Source organism: Chenopodium quinoa, unplaced genomic scaffold (assembly GCF_001683475.1).
Source record: "Chenopodium quinoa cultivar QQ74 unplaced genomic scaffold, ASM168347v1, whole genome shotgun sequence".
NCBI lineage: Eukaryota > Viridiplantae > Streptophyta > Magnoliopsida > Caryophyllales > Amaranthaceae > Chenopodium > Chenopodium quinoa.
In genome coordinates, this window is record NW_018744593.1 from 2789447 (window position 1) to 2806893 (window position 17447).

At 37.9% G+C, this 17447-nt stretch overlaps 1 protein-coding gene across 1 annotated transcript; it reads left to right on the forward strand.

The window, feature by feature from the left end:
* Positions 1 to 12608: 12608 nt before the first annotated feature.
* Positions 12609 to 16707, forward strand: LOC110699659. Its single transcript, XM_021877179.1, has 6 exons — positions 12609 to 12834; positions 15166 to 15288; positions 15436 to 15709; positions 15828 to 15942; positions 16047 to 16211; positions 16298 to 16707. The coding sequence occupies exons 1-6, from the start codon at positions 12727 to 12729 to the stop codon at positions 16332 to 16334; spliced, it is 822 nt and encodes a 273-aa protein (XP_021732871.1). The 5' UTR covers positions 12609 to 12726; the 3' UTR covers positions 16335 to 16707.
* Positions 16708 to 17447: the final 740 nt, after the last annotated feature.

A 17447-nucleotide genomic window follows, 5' to 3' on the forward strand; every position in this document is an offset into this window, starting at 1 on the left:
GGCAAAGCAATGTGTTATTCCCTGGTCACTCAGCCAATCCCTGAGTTGGTTGGTCTCAAATTGTGGTCCATTATCGAACACCATTGACTGAGGCGCACCAAAACGTGTGATTATGTTCTTCCAAATAAAGGCAATTGCATCTTTCCACTTAATTCCTCGGACAACCTCAGCCTCCACCCACTTCATAAAGTAGTCAACAGCTACTAACACGTACCGTCGCTGGACTGATACAGGAGTATAAGGCCCTAAGATGTCCATGCCCCATTTTGCAAAGGGAAGTGGACTACTTATGGCCGACAAGCAATTTGTCGGACGGTGGATGAGAGTTGTGAATTTCTGGCACTTGTCATGTCTTTTCACCATCTCTATGGCGTCTAAATTCAAACTCGGCCAGTAATACCCCAGGTGGGCTACATTTTCAACTAAGGCTCGTCCTCCTATTTGTGATCCGCAATCCCCCTGGTGGAGGTCGTCTAGTACTTCATGTCCCTTCTCAGCCGTAACACACTTTTAGTATGGCTTTACTAATGATTTCTTGAACAAGCTCTCACCCTTCATCTCAAACCATGCAACCTTTTTCTTCATCACCCAACTCTCCTTAAGTCGTCCGGAAGAACTCCATCTTTTAGATAGGAGATTATTTCGTCCATCCATGTGGAGCTTCGGTCAACGACTTGCACAAGCTCGGCATCAATGCTCCGCTTCTCTTTAAGTTCCCAGAACACAGATCTCAGAGTATCACATGATGCCGAGGAGGCTATCTTAGAAAGAGCGTCCGCTTGATGATTCTCGGACCGAAGAACTTATTGCAGCATGAAATGCTCCAGACCCTTGGCCTTATCCTTCACCATTTGTAAATATTTCATCATTTTCGGCTCTCTAGCCTCGTAGTCACCATTCACTTGGCTGACTATCAGGTGAGAGTCCGAGCAAGCATCAATTTTTGTTGCCCCGACCGCCTTACACATTCTCAAGCCGACCAGGAGGGCTTCATACTCGGCCTCATTATTGGAGGCTTGAAACTGAAATCTCAAGGCATATTCGAACTTATCTCCTTCTGGAGATAGACAAATGATACCAACGCCACATCCGGTTGTTGTTGCACTTCCATCAACAAAAACTTTCTAGATCTGATCTCTTGCTGGCTGTAGGTCCAGCCGTGTCATTTCAGCCAAAAAATCTGCAAAGGCTTGACCCATGAACAATGCCTAGCCGAACTTTTCAATGGGTGGATACCTAAGCTCAGCATTGTGCAGAACATGGCTGATGAAATACACAGGGATCTAATGGTCGTCCCTTTCAGCAAGCAGGACGACGCTTAAGGAATGATCAGAAATAGCCAAATACATGTATAGCTTCTCATCTTTGAGCGAACAGACGAACCAAGGAAGTGTATGCAAATGATTCTTCCTCGGCCTCCTCTGTCCACTCGAACATTGCCTTTTTCTTAATTGTCTGGAAAACATAGCGGCACTTATCCCCTGATCTTGACAGAAATCGTCCAAGTGCAACTAAGAAACCGGTCAGTCTCTGAACTTCTTTAATGCTTTTGGGCGGTTTCATGTCTAAGACCGCCAAGATCTTTTCAAGGTTGGCCTCAATGCCACGCTGATCAATAAACATCCGAGAAATTCGTCGGACTCAACACCAAAAACACACTTCTTTGAATTTAACATCTTATGTCGTTTGAGTTCGGTAAATGTTTCTCAGAGGTCACTCAGATGATCGGCCGACTTCTTTGATTTAACAATCATGTCATAAATATAAGCCTCCATATTCCGGCCAATCTGATCTCTGAAGATCGTATTCACAAGTCTCTGAAATGCGGCAGGGGCATTCTTCAGGCCGAATGGCATGACTTTGTAACAGTACAGCCCCTACTCGATCACAAACGCTGTTTTTTCTTGATCTTCCCACAAAGGGATTTGACGAAAACCGAAGTATGCATCCATAAAGCTCATCAGGGCATGTCCGGCCGTTAAATCAACCAGACGGTCAATTTTAGGCTAGGGAAAGCTATCGTTAGGGCATGCCTTGTTGAGATCAGTGTAATCCACGCACATCCGCCAAGTTCCATTCGGATTTTTTACCAGAACTACATTGGCCACCCAGTCAGGGTAATAACATTGCCAAATGAAACCAGCGTCCAGCAACTTCTTTACTTCGGTCGCAGCTGCCTGGTTTCTTTCTTTACCATGATTTCTCTTTTTCTACCGTACAAGATTTACGGCCAGATTCACGGCAAGCTTATGGACTGCTAAGTCTAGGCTTATACCTGGCATCTCATGAACTTCAAATGCAAACACATCTTTGAATTCTCTTAATAAATTCACCAAGTTATCTCCAAGCAAGCCCATGGCCATAGTACCCACTTTAACCGTCCGATCAAGCTAGTCTAGGTCGAGCACTATGTCCGTATGGTCGCTGACCTGCTCTGGCCTCAACTCTTCAGGCCGGCCAACGGTCATTAATTGCTATGCTTTTTCTCTCTTGATCGACTTAAGTTTCTTGCCGGCCTGGTATGCTTAGAGTGACCCTTCTTCAAAGTTCTGCTCGGACGCTTTTCCACGTGCGATGTTGGCTTTACGGCCAGCTGATTACATTCTTTTGCAATCTTTTGGTTTCCTTAAATAGAACCTATCTTTCCATCTAACCGCTCAAACTTCATCAGCATCAAGTGAGGGACGATTACAGCCTTTGCTGAGGTCAAAGTAGGGCGGCCGATGATGACATTATAGCCAGTGAGCTCTTTAACAACTCGGAAGCGAACGACCATGTCCATTCCTTCTCCCTCCTACCCAAATCGGATGGGCAAGTCTATTCGTCCGATCGGGTGGATAATGCTCCCACCAAACCCAACCAACGGGTGAGAGATATCCTTTAGGGCAACTTTTGGAACACTACTAGAAAACAGGCCATTTCCGACGGAACAATTCCGTCGGAAACACCCTGAATTCCGTCGGAAAGCCCATTTCGGAACAGGTTGCCGTAAAACACTTTGTAGGAAAAACGGCCTTTTCCGTCAGAAATTCCGTCGGAACAGTGTTTTCCGTCGAAATTTTCTCGTCGAAAGAGGAATTCCGGCCACCGGAAAGTCCGTCGGAAATTTCCGACGGGATACAAATCTGCCGGAAACTTCCGACGGAAATTCCGTCGGAAACAAATAAAAAAATAAAAAAAAAAAACCACCCCACCACCCCAACCCAACCCAGACCAGACCCCTCACCACTCCAACCCAACCTAGAACAAACCAGACCCCCCTACCACTCCAACCCAACCCAGAAAAACCACCCCAACCCAACCCAGACCAGACCCCCCCCCCCCACCACTCCAACCCAACCCAAAACAAACCAGACCCCCCACTACCCCAACCCAGAACAAACCTACCCCACCCACCAGACCCAGACCACCCACCGTAACCACCATTCCACCCTCCCCACCAGCCCAGCCAGATCACCCATCGTAACCACCATTCCACCCACTCCATTTTTCCAAATACAAATCGGAACAAAAAAAACGAAAAAAAACCACCCACCCCACCCAACCCAGACCACCCACCCAGCCCAAACCACCCACCGTAACCACCATTCCTCCAACCCAATTTTCCGAATAAAAATCGAGAAAAAAAACACAAAAAAACGAAAAAATATTGAAAAAAAAAACCAGATCTATACAAATTGAAACTAAATACAGATCAGAACTTTATTATAATCGAAACAAAAAAAAATCGTGTTCTATAAACATTGAAGCAGACGAACAAATACAAATCGAAACAAAAAAAATATTAAAATAAATACCAGATCTATGCAAATTAACAAAAAAAAAAACAAAATACAAAATTACAAATTGTAAAAACAACAAACGAACGAAAATTGGGTTGTTGCGCCGTTGTTCGATGTTGCGTCGTTGTTGTTGGTTGATGTTGGTGGTTGACGTTGTTGTTGGTGCTGATGTTGCGTCGTTGTTGTTGGTTGTTGTTGGAGAAGAAATCGAAAAAAGGAAAAAGAAAAGAAAGAGGGGAAAAGTAAAAACAGGGAAGATGAGAGGAAGGACAGGAAGGAGAAGGAGAGGAAGGAGAAAGAGGGGAAGAGGAAAGAGGAGTGAGGCGCCGAGGAAGGAGAAGGAGAGGAAGGACAGGAAGGAGAAAGAGAGGAAGGAGAAAGAGGAAAGAAGAGAGGAGAGAGAAAGAGAAGAGAGGCGGGAAGAGAAGAGGAGAGAGAATAGGGTTTTTTAGGGTGTTTTTTTAGGTTTTTAAGGTTTTTTTTTATTATTATTTAATTATATTCCGACGGAATATTCCGTCGGAAAATTAATTATTTCGACGGAATAATCCGTCGGAAATTTCCCACGGATTTTATTTCCGTCGAAACATTAAGTTTCCGACGGAATATTCCGTCAGAAAGCCCATAAATTCCAACGGATTTTTATTCCGTAGGAAATCCGTCGTAAATGTCCGACGGAATAAAAATCCGTCGGAATTTACGACGGAAAAACATGTCCGTTGGAAATGGTCCATCGTAAATCGGCCTATTTCTAGTAGTGGAAACTTCAGATTATTTAGACAAGCTAAATTGATTATGTCGGACGAACTGCATGTGTCTATCAGCACTCGTCCAACCTTCAAATTGGCATCTTTGAGAATGAACACCATGGGGTCATTGTGGGGGGGCTTTGATTTTGCCTCGGTCTGCCTCTCAGACCGTCACCTCTAGAAAAGGCTCAACCTTGACCCCTTCCGCGTGCATTACATTCCCCAAATTCCAAGTGTCTTGCTTGATTCCCTTCATGGTTGGGCTACCTGCAGCAAAGCCGCCTGATATGACGGCCACAAACCCTGAACCTGTGTTGTTTCCATCATCTTTTTTCTTTTCCTTCTTCTCGGACTTATTGTTTGTCCAAGAGTAGGTGAACTTAGACTTCAGAACGTACGAGTTGAGCATGCCCTTCTCAGCTAGCTTTTCCAGCAACCTTTTCAAGTTGTTGCAGTCGTTCGTGTCATGCCCCACATCCTTATGGTAATGGCAGTACTTGTTCTTGTTTTTATACTGGGTCGGCCCTCTTAACGGCTGGGGCTTCTCAAACTCAAACTTATCCTTGATTTCCATCAAAATTGAGTAACAATCCTTGTTGTACTCGTACTGTGGCTCGTACGTCTTGGCTTTCTTTGACTTGGTCTGTTGGCAATCAGCCACTCAGACTTCTTTTCTTTTGTTGTTTCCCTCTTTCTTTTTGCCGGTCGAGTCTTGCTTAGAAGGTGGTTTCTTCTCGGTGCCCTTAGCCGGCTCTTCTGACTTTGTCAGCGAACAGAAATCAGCTGCCTCAATATATGATTCGACCTCGCACAGAACACTTATGTATGTCCGAATTTTTTTTTTTATCAAATTAAACTTGAAGCCATTATGCCTTAGACCTCGAAGAAACTCCAAGTAGGCCATTTTTTCCGGCAGATTCTGTATCTGCGCTTTCTTCAAGTTGAACCTTTGAACGTACGAACGCAACCCCTCTTTCTTCCCTTAGACGATGGTCCCCAAGTTAAGACTAATCTTTCGGGGTGGAATATTATAGGATAAGTTTCCAACAAACAACAGGCTGAGAGTTATAAAGAAATTTATGCATCCAGGCGGCAGACTGTTGAACTAGTCTTGAGCCACACCCTTAAGAGTGGCCGGGAAGCATTTACACCAGGTGGCATCATCCACACTTTGCAAGCACATCAATAGGCACCCAGAACTACACTCGTCACTTTAGCTGGATGAGGAGAGTTGAGAATTTCTTAAGAAAACGGAGGGGCTTGTCATCAAGAATTAACAAGCGTATTTGCCAATCAATAGGTTGAGGTTCGGCGGCCGGTCCGGCAACGGTACACTTCCTGGTCGTACGGCTAGTCATACTGCCTGTAGTGCCCATATACAAGGGGAGTAGGTGGCAGAATTGCACCATAGTTATGGGGTGTTTGAAACTGAAGGGGTTGAGTTATAAGAACTGGAGGTGGAGTACGATGAGCTTAACTCCTTCTGGTCCTGGCCGAGATGGTATGCTTGGAGAGAGTGTGGTTAGGGAATTCATCCGGCATGGTGGAAGTGGAGGCAGTGTCCGAGTAGTAGGACTGTGCTCGCTCCTGCCGTTTGTGCCGGAGATAGTCTCTAGCATCCTTCCAGCGCTGGGATGGCTCATTTATCTGCCTTAGAGGCTGCTTGGTCTGCCCTCCAGCCGACTGTGTTTTCCCAAGTAGCCTGAACCAGTTCATCCGAGGCACCCTTGGGATTTCTTCTAAACGGGGTATTCTCTGCATCTTCATTGTTAGCCGTCTTGTTTTGGGGTTTTTTCCTGATGCCCTCGTCTTCTCTTCTGGACGGCTGTCTAGAAGAAGAAGGTATCTTACCCTCAAGCTCTTTTTGGAGCTTATTCAAGGCAACCTAAAAGGAGCCGGCCGTTACTAGGGGGTCCTCGGCCTCATGGAATGAGGCGGTCAGAGGATCACTGGTGTTGATTGTAGCGACTATGTTCTCTACATAGTCGTCCTGACTAGAACTAAGTGTCTGACCATCTTTCGCCATTTCAGACGTGTATCCCCACAAACGGCGCCAAATATTTCGAGGTTTTTTGGAATCTCTCAGGATACAAGTCTTGAATAAAGCCGGACGGTCGTAGAATCCTGCAAAACAACGAATATTCCTTTTGACGGAATATTCGCCTCCGACAATCAAGTTAGTGATCGGAGAACGAAATAATTTAGAGAGAGAAAGTAGAGAGAAGTTTGAGAAAATTACTTATGCAATAAATGAGATGTCTCTATCCACCCTTCCCATCATAAAAGATTAGGGTATTTATAGGGGTGGGAGTGTGTGCCATCTAGGGTTTGGTGACCTAAAATGGTGTGCTCTGGTTGGCGGCGCAATCAGGTAAGGACAAGTGTCCTTTTAGGGGCGCTGTTTTAGCGCCTTTCGCCTTTCTCTCATTTAGGTGCTCTCTTATTTGCCATGTGTCATCTTCCTATTGGGACACGTGTCGCCCTATTATGGGACCACGTGTCTCTATAGGATTGGACCATGTTTTAGGGGTATATTTACCCTAAACACTAAGCATGATACTAGGAATCATAAAAACATCCTAAGCATGATACTAGGAATTAAAATAACATTGTAAACATGATTTCTACTCCAAAATCAAAGAATAATAATACGGGTAATTAAATTACTCACTTTAATGCCTCAACCTTCTTACTATTAAAACAATACACACGTTAGTAAATTTCAAGAAAGTTAAATCAATAAAGTAAATAAATCAAATGTGAATTGAAATATAGATTTGGGACCAAACTCTCAGAACTATCAACCCTTCACGTCGAGGTCGGAGGCAACGTCAAGTACGACTAAGAGTATTCGAATCTCGTGAATGAGGTATTGTGACTAATTTAGGAGAATATCAAGGATGTGTTTGGGCTATGGCTAGGAACATAGATATTTGATAAGGATTGATGATGATTGGAGATAGGTACTAGATGGTTATAGCTTATAATTGATGGTTCTAGCTAATTTGAAAACAGGGAAAACGACCTCTGTTTATAAGAAAAAAAGAGAGTAAGACGATCAGAAAAGATCAAAATTTGGAACGGAATAGAACTGCTCTTGACGCGCCGCGTTGGCTCTTACGCGCTGCGTTGGGACCATAGCGTCGCGCTGGGACTGTCGCAGTGTGTTGGTCCTGGCGTTGTGCGCTGGTTTTAAAAAATAATCTATTTTATTCGGAGTTTGGTTTCTGATGGGTTTTCTATGCAAATTATCTCCGAACGTCTTTTAATTTGAATAGAACAAGGATTATCAAAAAGAGAAGTTTTATTCAATCTCAAACTCTTTGATCTTCATCTTTTCGGAAAGGATAAACTAGAACCTTCTAGAAACTTCTAAAAGAGTCCTAATTGATTTCGGATTAGGAATAAGATATTATTTGGACCCTCATATGATCATTGGGTCATAGGTAAGGTGGACCTAGACTCGGTTTAGTATTCTGGCCATAACTTATTCGTTTTAAGTCAGATTTGGGCTTATAATATATCGTTGGAAAGCTCTTTTCAAACCCCATCCAGATAAGTGATAATTGGACTGATATTATGGACCAAAATAATGTAGTTTGTACTTTTTAAGATTTGGACACGAAATGAATGATTTTGGGTTTAAAGACACGAAATCAATTATTTGGATTTAAAGACACGAAATGAATGATTTTGGATTAAAACATTTTAGGAAAGGTTAAAAATATGGTCAAGGCTTAAGGAAACTTCACGAAACTCTTCAACTCTTTACCGAACTCGTTAATCAAAGACGTGAAAGGTACTCATCACTGGGTTTGGTTTTGGGGGAGACACAATCAGGTGTCTACAGACTCCAAATTATGTGTGGTTATCTGAAACTTTTGTGGGACTCTATATTTTGTATGGATTGTATGAAAACTTTTGTGGGACTCTTTAGTACGTATGGAAATGTCTATCTTATGTAGGACTCCAAACCTTTTATGTAACAGGTGATTGTTGTGATGACAAAGTTGTATTTTGTGAATGGAATGGAAAAATGATGTTCATTTTGCTACTCAAGTTTCAATGATTGTGTATAGCATAGTTATATAAGGCATGACAACTTCTGATCTCAATTTGCATAAACAATTCCATTATAAGGTTTTTTTTCTTTTCACAACAATGAATCATGTTTGTTACCTCAACACCATTTAATTCTAAAGTAAAGAAACCAAATGGTGGAGCAATACACACAATTCTTTGTTTATCAAAAGAGTCCCTTCATCCTTTGGACATTTTGTTGGTTGATGATCTCTCAAAAAGGGTCATTGAGATCAAATAGCAGGGACTCAAATTCTGACATCAACCAACAACACAATTGATCTCTCAACACTAGTCATTGAGATCAATATGTGATTTAACATCTTTCTACAGTCAACAATATGACAAATGATCCCTCCACATTGTTCGTTGAGATCACAATAGATTGTACACACATTCATCATCCATCAATCATCATCCCCATGCATTCATCAGTGGCAAAACAAAACAGGGACTTACATTCATAAAAAACACCACACGGGAAACCTTGAATTATAAAAAAGGGAATCAACTCATCCAAGACATAGCAACACCATCAGAGAGTGAAACAACACAAAACATCGCAGCAATATTGTTATGAAGAGAAACAACAACACAACAACAATCCACAATTTTCATCCCTTTGAGTGACTGGGCAACGTAAAATTGTCGATCAAGGAACTTCAGGAATTCAAGGTATGCTAGATCAATATGCTCCTCATCAGCCACAACCCTAGGTCTGACTCGTTTTTTTTCCGAGTTTTGCTTCTTCAGAAGGGAAAACCATTTTAGTTGGAGGATTAGCCATAGAATAACCCCAAAATTCCTCTTGCTCAGCTTCGTCTCCTACTTTTTGAGACCCACCCTCAATTGTTTCCTTTCCTTTTCCCCTTTTGTTTGCCCTTCCATTACCCCCTCTACCCTTTTCCTCTTCTTTACCTTTAATTGGCTCAATAATCTTAACCCCCTTCCCTCTAAGTCTCCTCATAAAAGTAGCTTTTCCGTAGTTTGGTGGTTTGAAGGTAGGGCTTGCGGTTTCACCATGGGTACACTAGTATGGTCAATCTCTAATAAATCCACCAGCTTCCCCCCCCCCCCCCCCTCCGCTTTCTCAACAGAATTGAGGACCCTTCCCAGACATTCAAAGGCGTAATTAGAAAACACCTTGCAATCTTCACCGGATTCGTAAAACCGGCGAGGCGAAGAAGAATCAGCCTCAAAGGAAGTGATAAAAGGTCATCGTTGGTTGTTGCAAAGAAGGCGTCATGTAAGGGGCTCAAATCAGCAATTTTGTTACAAATGTTTTATTTTATTTTGTAACATCCATTTTTGGAAAATGTTGCAGATAATATGAAACAGAGGTAGTATTTGGAAAATACACACTAATACAAATTAAATCTAATGAAACTCCATTTGGTGTTTTTTTTAATATGGATTAGTGTATATATAAAGTCAAAGTTTAATCAAGTCAGGCAACCAGATTAGGTTTACAAAAATAAGTTCAGATTAAAGGTGTGTTAAATTAACCTAATTTTCACTTATATGAACTTATTTTATATTATCTGAACTTATCTATTAGACCTTATGAAAACTTATTGTAGTTGTAATTTGTACTTGAGTAATAACCCTTATCATAACCTATTTTTCCTGAACTGATCTTATCTGAACTTAGGTGTAATCTATTCACCTGATTTTTACTTATCCGAACTTATTTGAACTTAATTAACTGGCCTTATCTAAACTTATTAAAACTTATTTTAGTTATAATTTGAATTTGCGTAACCCTTATCAGAACTTATTTTTCATGGACTGAACTTATCTACACTTATTTTTCTTAAACTGACTTATTTGAATTTATCTGAACTTATTATTAGACCTAAAATAAGTGAAAATAAGGTGAAGAGAACAAGCTCTTAATAACTGAACTTATTACTAATAAAATAAGTGAAAATAATGTGAACAAAACAGGCTCTTAATCAGATTAGCTATATAAAATGAATGAAACTTAGCCTTATCATATCTTTACAATGTTGTTTGTTTCTAGCTTGAGAGGCTTGTGTGGTTTGATATGTACTATATTAGGCAAGCAATGTTAATTAGGTCTAAAAAGTTCCAATAAGGACTAATAAGCTCAAATAAGTTCAATAAGGTCTAATAAGGTCCAATAAGTTCAATCAGGTCTAATAAGTTTTAATAAGTTCAAACTTAATAAATTAAAGGGCATGTTCTCTTCACCTTATAAAAATAAGTCTCATGTCTAATAAGTTTAACTAAGTTCAAAAAAGTTACAATAATAAGTGTAATAAGTTCGATAAGATCTAATAACTTTCAATAAGGGCAAGTTCTCTTCACCTTATAAAAATAAGTCTCATGTCTAATAAGTTTAACTAAGTTCAAAAAAGTTACAATAATAAGTGTAATAAGTTCGATAAGATCTAATAACTTTCAATAAGGGCAAGTTCTCTTCACCTTATTAAAATAAGTTTCAGGGCTAATAAGTTCAGATAAATTCAAGTAAGTTACAAAAAAGGTCCAATAAGTTTAATAAGGTCTATTAAGTTCAATAAGGTTTGATAAGTTCCAATAAGTTAAATAAGGTTTAATAAGTTCCAATAAGTTCTAATCTGGTCTAATATAATTATATTAAAAACTATTTTTTTTTTTATAATAAAGTATTACTACCTCCGTTTCATATCTTTTGCAACTTTGGAATATTTTGTTTCTCACAAATAATACCCCAAAGTTGCAAAAAAATATGAAACAGAGGTAGAATATTTTAAGTATCACATAAATAGTACTCCCTCCGTATTTTATTACTTGCTCCACTTTCCTTTTGCGGTTGTATTTTATTACTTGTTATATTTTCTTTTTTGGAAACCTTTTATAATATTTTACTCCCTCAAACCCATAATACATGAGACGTTGGACTTTTTATCACTATTCATGCATTATGTTTGACCATAATTTTTTACTAACATAAAAAAAAATATTTTATCATAAATATGTTGTTAGATAGGTTTTAATATAAAGTTTCATAATATAATTTTTAAAATAATTTTCATTAATATTTAATTATATAAAAATAAAGTCAAACTAGTGCATGGCATGTGTGCAATGTTTGATTGTGTCATGCATTATAGAATAGAGGGAGTACTAATTTTTCTTTCCTAGTGGACCCCAAACTATCATACTTTAATAATTTCATATTCTCTCTCTTCCCAACTATCATACTTTATTCTTCCACCAACCTCACTTCCTTCATATTTTATTACAATATATTATTTCTCCTAAAACTCCACGCATGGAGAAATGAAGCAAGTAATTTAATACGGAAGGAGCATTATTTTATTTCGTAGTTATTTTAGAATAATAATAATAATAATAATAATAATAATAATAATAATAATAATAATAATAATAATAAGTTCTAATAAATTCAATTAGGTTTAATAAATTCCAATAATTTTAATAAGGTCTAATAAATTTAGATAAATTAGTTAAGTTCAGACAAGTTAGATCCAATAAGGTGAAGAGAATATACCATAAATTCAATCAGGTTTAATAAGTTTCAATAATTTAATAAGTCAAGTTTAATAAAGTATAATAAGTTAGATAAGTTCATTTTCTGTTCTGTTCACCTTATTTTCACTTATTTCAGGTGTAATAAGTTCAGCTAAGTACAATTAAGTTCAGATAATTTCTGATAAGGGTTAACCAAGTACAAATTATAACTAAAATAAGTTTTAATAAGGTCTAATAAGTTTAGATAAGATAAGATAAGTGAAAATAAGTGAAAATCAGGTGGATAAAACGCACCTTTATCAAGTCTAATAAGGTAAAGAGAACATACTTTTTTTTTTTTTTTTTTTTCTTTTTACGGAGAAGAGAACATACCTTAAATGTGAACTGATTTGTTTTAAAATTTTATTTAATTAAAGTATACGTAGTAATGTGAGTGACCATAAAAAATAAAAATTAGAGGGGAAAAAAATGAAAAGGAAATGAGATTAATATTAGCCGCCAAGCCTCACCGAAAGAAAGAAAAAATCTTGTGATCTGTCATCTATTATATCATCTCTCACCAATCATCAAATCCTCTGCTCATAAACCTTCAAACCCAACTCCCAAAAAAAAAAATGGAGAGTGAAGTGATAAGGCGTAGGATCAACACCATTTCTGCTCACTTTGCTGCTGGAATTGTCACTGAGGATGTCACTGCACCTAATGCCCACTTAATTCCTTTGGTAATTCTTTTTTTATGTAATTAATTGGTGTATCAGCCCATGTTTTATTTATGTTTTGTTATACTTTATGTATTCACTTTAATTGCAATCGTTTGATTCTTTACAATATTTTAATTATCAAAAATATTAAAATTATTAACAGGTGACCTTTGAAAATAACGGATCTAATATATATTCATATAAATTGCCAGAGATGTTCACCAAAAAAAAAAAAAAAAAAAAAATTGCTAGAGATAGTAAGAGTGAAGTTAGTGAAATTGCAAAAGTCAAACTATTGTGATTATTATTAAGTTAATGATAGTAATATCTTTACTCATGCCTTCATGACTTATTGAATTTTATATTTGGTTGATTTGTACTCCATTCATCCCTTCATTATAGAGTTTATCAAATACTTCTTCCATTTTTTTTTTTTAACTGTAATATTCGAGATTTCACGTTTGTTTAAGTATTATGAGACGTTGGGAAAATCTCAAAAGGGGTATCCTAAAAAGAAGTACTTTCTCCATTTTTATTTAATTCCAACACACCCCTTTGACATGCATTTTAAAGGAGATATTGGACTAGGTAGACGAATAAATTAATTCAAACAATTCTGTCAATAAATTGCTACGGTTTAAATTTCATAGATTAATTTATTTGTTTACTAAATCTAATCACCTCCTCAAAAAGCGTGATAAAAGATGTGTTATAAGTAAAAAAATATAGAGGAGGTATAATGCAAGTAAAGAGGGATGGAGGGAGTAACTTTTTTTTTTAACTTGGATAAAAGTTCAATGAATTAGGAATGTGTTTTAATAATTTATTATCATACTTCCGTCAATTCTCTTTGGGTAACACTATACTTTTTAATTTTCTTAACGGTGAATTGCGAAAAATCTTATTATTTTTGGTAAACCTAAATTTTTTATATTAAGTCAACTATAATATTAACGATAAATTTTAACTAAATATGTAACTAAATAAGTTAGTTTTTTTTTTGTTTTTCTTTTTTACATTTATTTTAGAAATATTTTTTTTATAAAAGAAGTAACCCATTTCCCAACAGCCAGCAACCTGTCCCCCACCCCCACCCACGCCGGCGCCCAACCTCACCTTTGCCGGTGCGCCGGCCTCCATTACCCCCTGGCGACGCCCAACCTCCCTTAACCCCAGCCGGTGACTCCCAGCGTCCCCCGCCCCCCACCTGCTCTCTTTCCCCATCTCGACCAGCGACGCCCAGCTCCCCACCCGACCGGTGACGCTCACTTACTATCTCCTCCAATTTCGATAAAATCAAGCTTTCTTAATATCTTCGAACTGCGGTTTTTGATTCAATTTACAATATTTGTGTGAATTTTTGCAGCAAAAATCAAACCCCATGAGTTGATGCAAAAGCCTAAGGCTGATTTGTTGAATCAGCTTAAGGATCTCATGGTTGAGCAGATTTCGATTTCCATTTTCTAGGGTTTTTAATTTTAAGGTTTTTGGATGATTTGCTTGAATTAATTGGGATTTTTGGGGGGATTTTGCAGTAAGGTGGTGTAATTGGGGATTTTGCCCAAGTTTTGATAGTGATGTCACAAAAGCAGAAGTCGACCATTGAGGGAAGCATACAAGAACAAGAATCGGTGTGGGGGAATGGGAGAAGTGGGGTGTCGTGGCGTTGGGTGGGGGAAATGGGCATCGCCGGCCGGGGGTGGGGGAGGTCGGGCATCGCCGGCCGAGCCCTGTCCGCCGGCATGGGTGGGGGAGGGGTTTGGTTTAATTTTTTTTAAAAAAAATAAAAACCTAACTATAGTTAACGATTTTTATTAAAATAGCACTTATCAATGGTAATCAACTAATCAATAGTTCAAGTTTACCAAAGAGAATAAGATTGTTTGCAATTCACCACTGAGAAAATTAAATAGTATAGTGTTACCAAAGAGAATTTCCCTTTTATAATTCATATTTTAATGGTCAATGTTCGCTAACTTTGAAAAAAAAAATATGAAACCGAGGTAGTACTTCACTTTAGGCTTCATATTAGGCAAACAATAACCCCCAAGATTAGTAATTGCTGATAAAGAACCCAATAAGACCTTAAATAATCCTATATAGAACTGCTTGTAATAATAAACCAAACTGTGGATGGAAGAAACCGTAAATTTGTAGTGATTTTTGGATGTAAAATTAATTGACAGCGTAGTACATTAGCTGAGTAGCTGATACAAAAACCCATTGATTAATTTTCAAGAATTCGCTTGTAATGTAATTTTTGGAATGATTTCTCTATTTTCTTTCCATTTTGCTTTCATTTCATTTTATATGCATAGTTATAATAAGATGTGAATGTATGTAATGTTTCAGAACTGCAGCAGCAATATAAGCACTTCATTTAGAAGGCTTGATAGCAGAATGCTATTTGGACGGCAAGCATCTGCCTCTCAAGGGTATTTTACGAGGCAGGCAATGCTGAATTCTACTGAACAGGTACTTTACATAATGTACACAACTACACACCTTCCGATCCCAAGTTTGATTAACTTTGGCGTTGGACATTATATCCTTTCTTTCTTACATTGATAAGGTATTATTGAATTCAATCTAACTTCTTCAATGGCTTCTTTTATATTCCAGGGAAATGAGGTTTCCAAATGCAAAGATTGTTCTGCAAGGCGTGAAAATGAGAAAAAGACTGCTGTCCTTGAGTTACCATTATTTTCTCGTCCTGCCTCTAAAGATCCACTTTATTCTAGACCTGTTCAAGAAGAATTGAACTTTCCCGAAATTGGTGTAACTGAATCCTTTAAACAAGATGAAATGTTACCTGCATCAGAATGCCACACATCTATCGTTCCACAAGAGAAGCAAAGCACTTGCACGAGACAGATGTTTTCTTCTCAAATCAATGGTATGTAGTTTGCAAATTTCACTGCTGTAGTATTAGTCTTGAGTAATATAAATCATTGTTTACTCATTAAGCAATCATACCATTTGGTCTGATTTGAGTTATCTACGATCTATTGTAGGGATAGGATGGTCGCCAAGGATAAACATTGTTGAATCAAAATGCAGTCATGTCATCACAGTTGAGCTTCCTGGGGTTGAGATCAATGATATTAGAGTGGAGATGGATGACAAAAAGTACGGCATAACCTGAACACTTACTAACTTGTCAAATATTTTGTTGATTTCAATTTCAATACACCAAATCATCTACTAACCGCTGTGTTATTCACTCATTGCAGCTTAATTGTGAGAGGTAAACGGTCAATGAAGTGGTTGAAAGCAAGAGGTTCTTCAAATGACTCTTTCACCACTTACCACAGGAGGGAAATTGCGCAAGGACCATACCAAATCATTTTGCCACTTCCATCTAGTGCAAACAAGAACTCTGTGTCTGCAGAGCTTGTGTAAGTATAAAACCAATTTTAGGGAACTAAAAAGAGCAGCATACTCTTGATACTACAATATTCATCATAAATTCATTTTGATGCAGGGAGGGAATACTTCACATCACAATCCCAAAACTCTGAGACCGATAATTTGGAAACGAAGGGCTCACATATGAGCACAGAGGATCTATATACCCCTAATATTGATGTATGTATATATCAAAGTCGTAACTAAAGTTGCTTGATCTAGCTTTACACCCCTACTTTTCAAAGGCCTGGACTGCTATCATGAGTTTGAGATGACCCTTGAGGGGTCAAGTCCATCTATCTTACCATCCAAAAAAGATATACTACGTATATATATATGTACCCTTATATATACCTGTATTTGTACGTATATATCAAAAGATGACGGACAATATTATGTATTATTATGTGTGTTCTTGTGTTATATTCCCCTGTTCGACTCTTCATAGCATTAATAATTTGGATTTTTATTAGCCTTTAAGCTCAACTATGCTGTGTTTTTGAAATACAGCAAATTCTCACTAAATCTTTATCTTCAGACTGCCATTACGTTATTAATACCATAAGTACCATTACACTTGATGACTTGAATGACATATCTTGTAAATTATCTTATGAACTGTGAGGTATAATATGATAAGAACCAGTATCGATAGCTAGGTGATGAAATAGTGTGGATCGTAACCATAATCGGATTAGATCATTTGTGCACAGTTGTACTAATTTTGTACTGATAGCTAGGTGATAATGAAATATTATGAACTCGCTTGGGAGGTGCCTCGACCTAGCCATGGGAGCTATTTATTTAGGGCCTTGCATTACTAGGTTTTTCTTGGCTTATGACTACCATTAATATTTAACTCTCAAATGTTTTAGTCTTTACAGACCATTTTTTTGTAACTTAATCACTTAAACCAATTACCACATCTAAGTAATATGTATGCCATGACATGACTATATAGTGATTATAACATGTCTTGTATCCGATACTGTGATATCGATTTGTTTATAACACATAATCAAGATCAGATCTACAGCTTGCACTTTTTATTACATGGTCTATACTTTTAAAATTTATCCTGTTTTTTGCTCACATTGCATCACTACTACCTATGTTAGCCATTAAATACTAAGCTACTAGATAAAAATGTGATTTAAATTGTTTATGTGTTGAAAAAAAGAGAGATAACAATTCGAGTAAACGGGTTACGTTCATGTTTAGTCACA

Excerpts from the sequence above, each read along its gene's own strand:
- LOC110699659 (XM_021877179.1), top strand. The coding sequence starts at position 12,727 with ATGGAGAGTGAAGTGATAAGGCGTAGGATCAACACCATTTCTGCTCAC. Across the intron at positions 15,289-15,435 it reads TGCTGAATTCTACTGAACAG|GGAAATGAGGTTTCCAAATG; the intron begins GTACTTTACATA and ends TTTATATTCCAG. Across the intron at positions 15,943-16,046 it reads GTGGAGATGGATGACAAAAA|CTTAATTGTGAGAGGTAAAC; the intron begins GTACGGCATAAC and ends CACTCATTGCAG.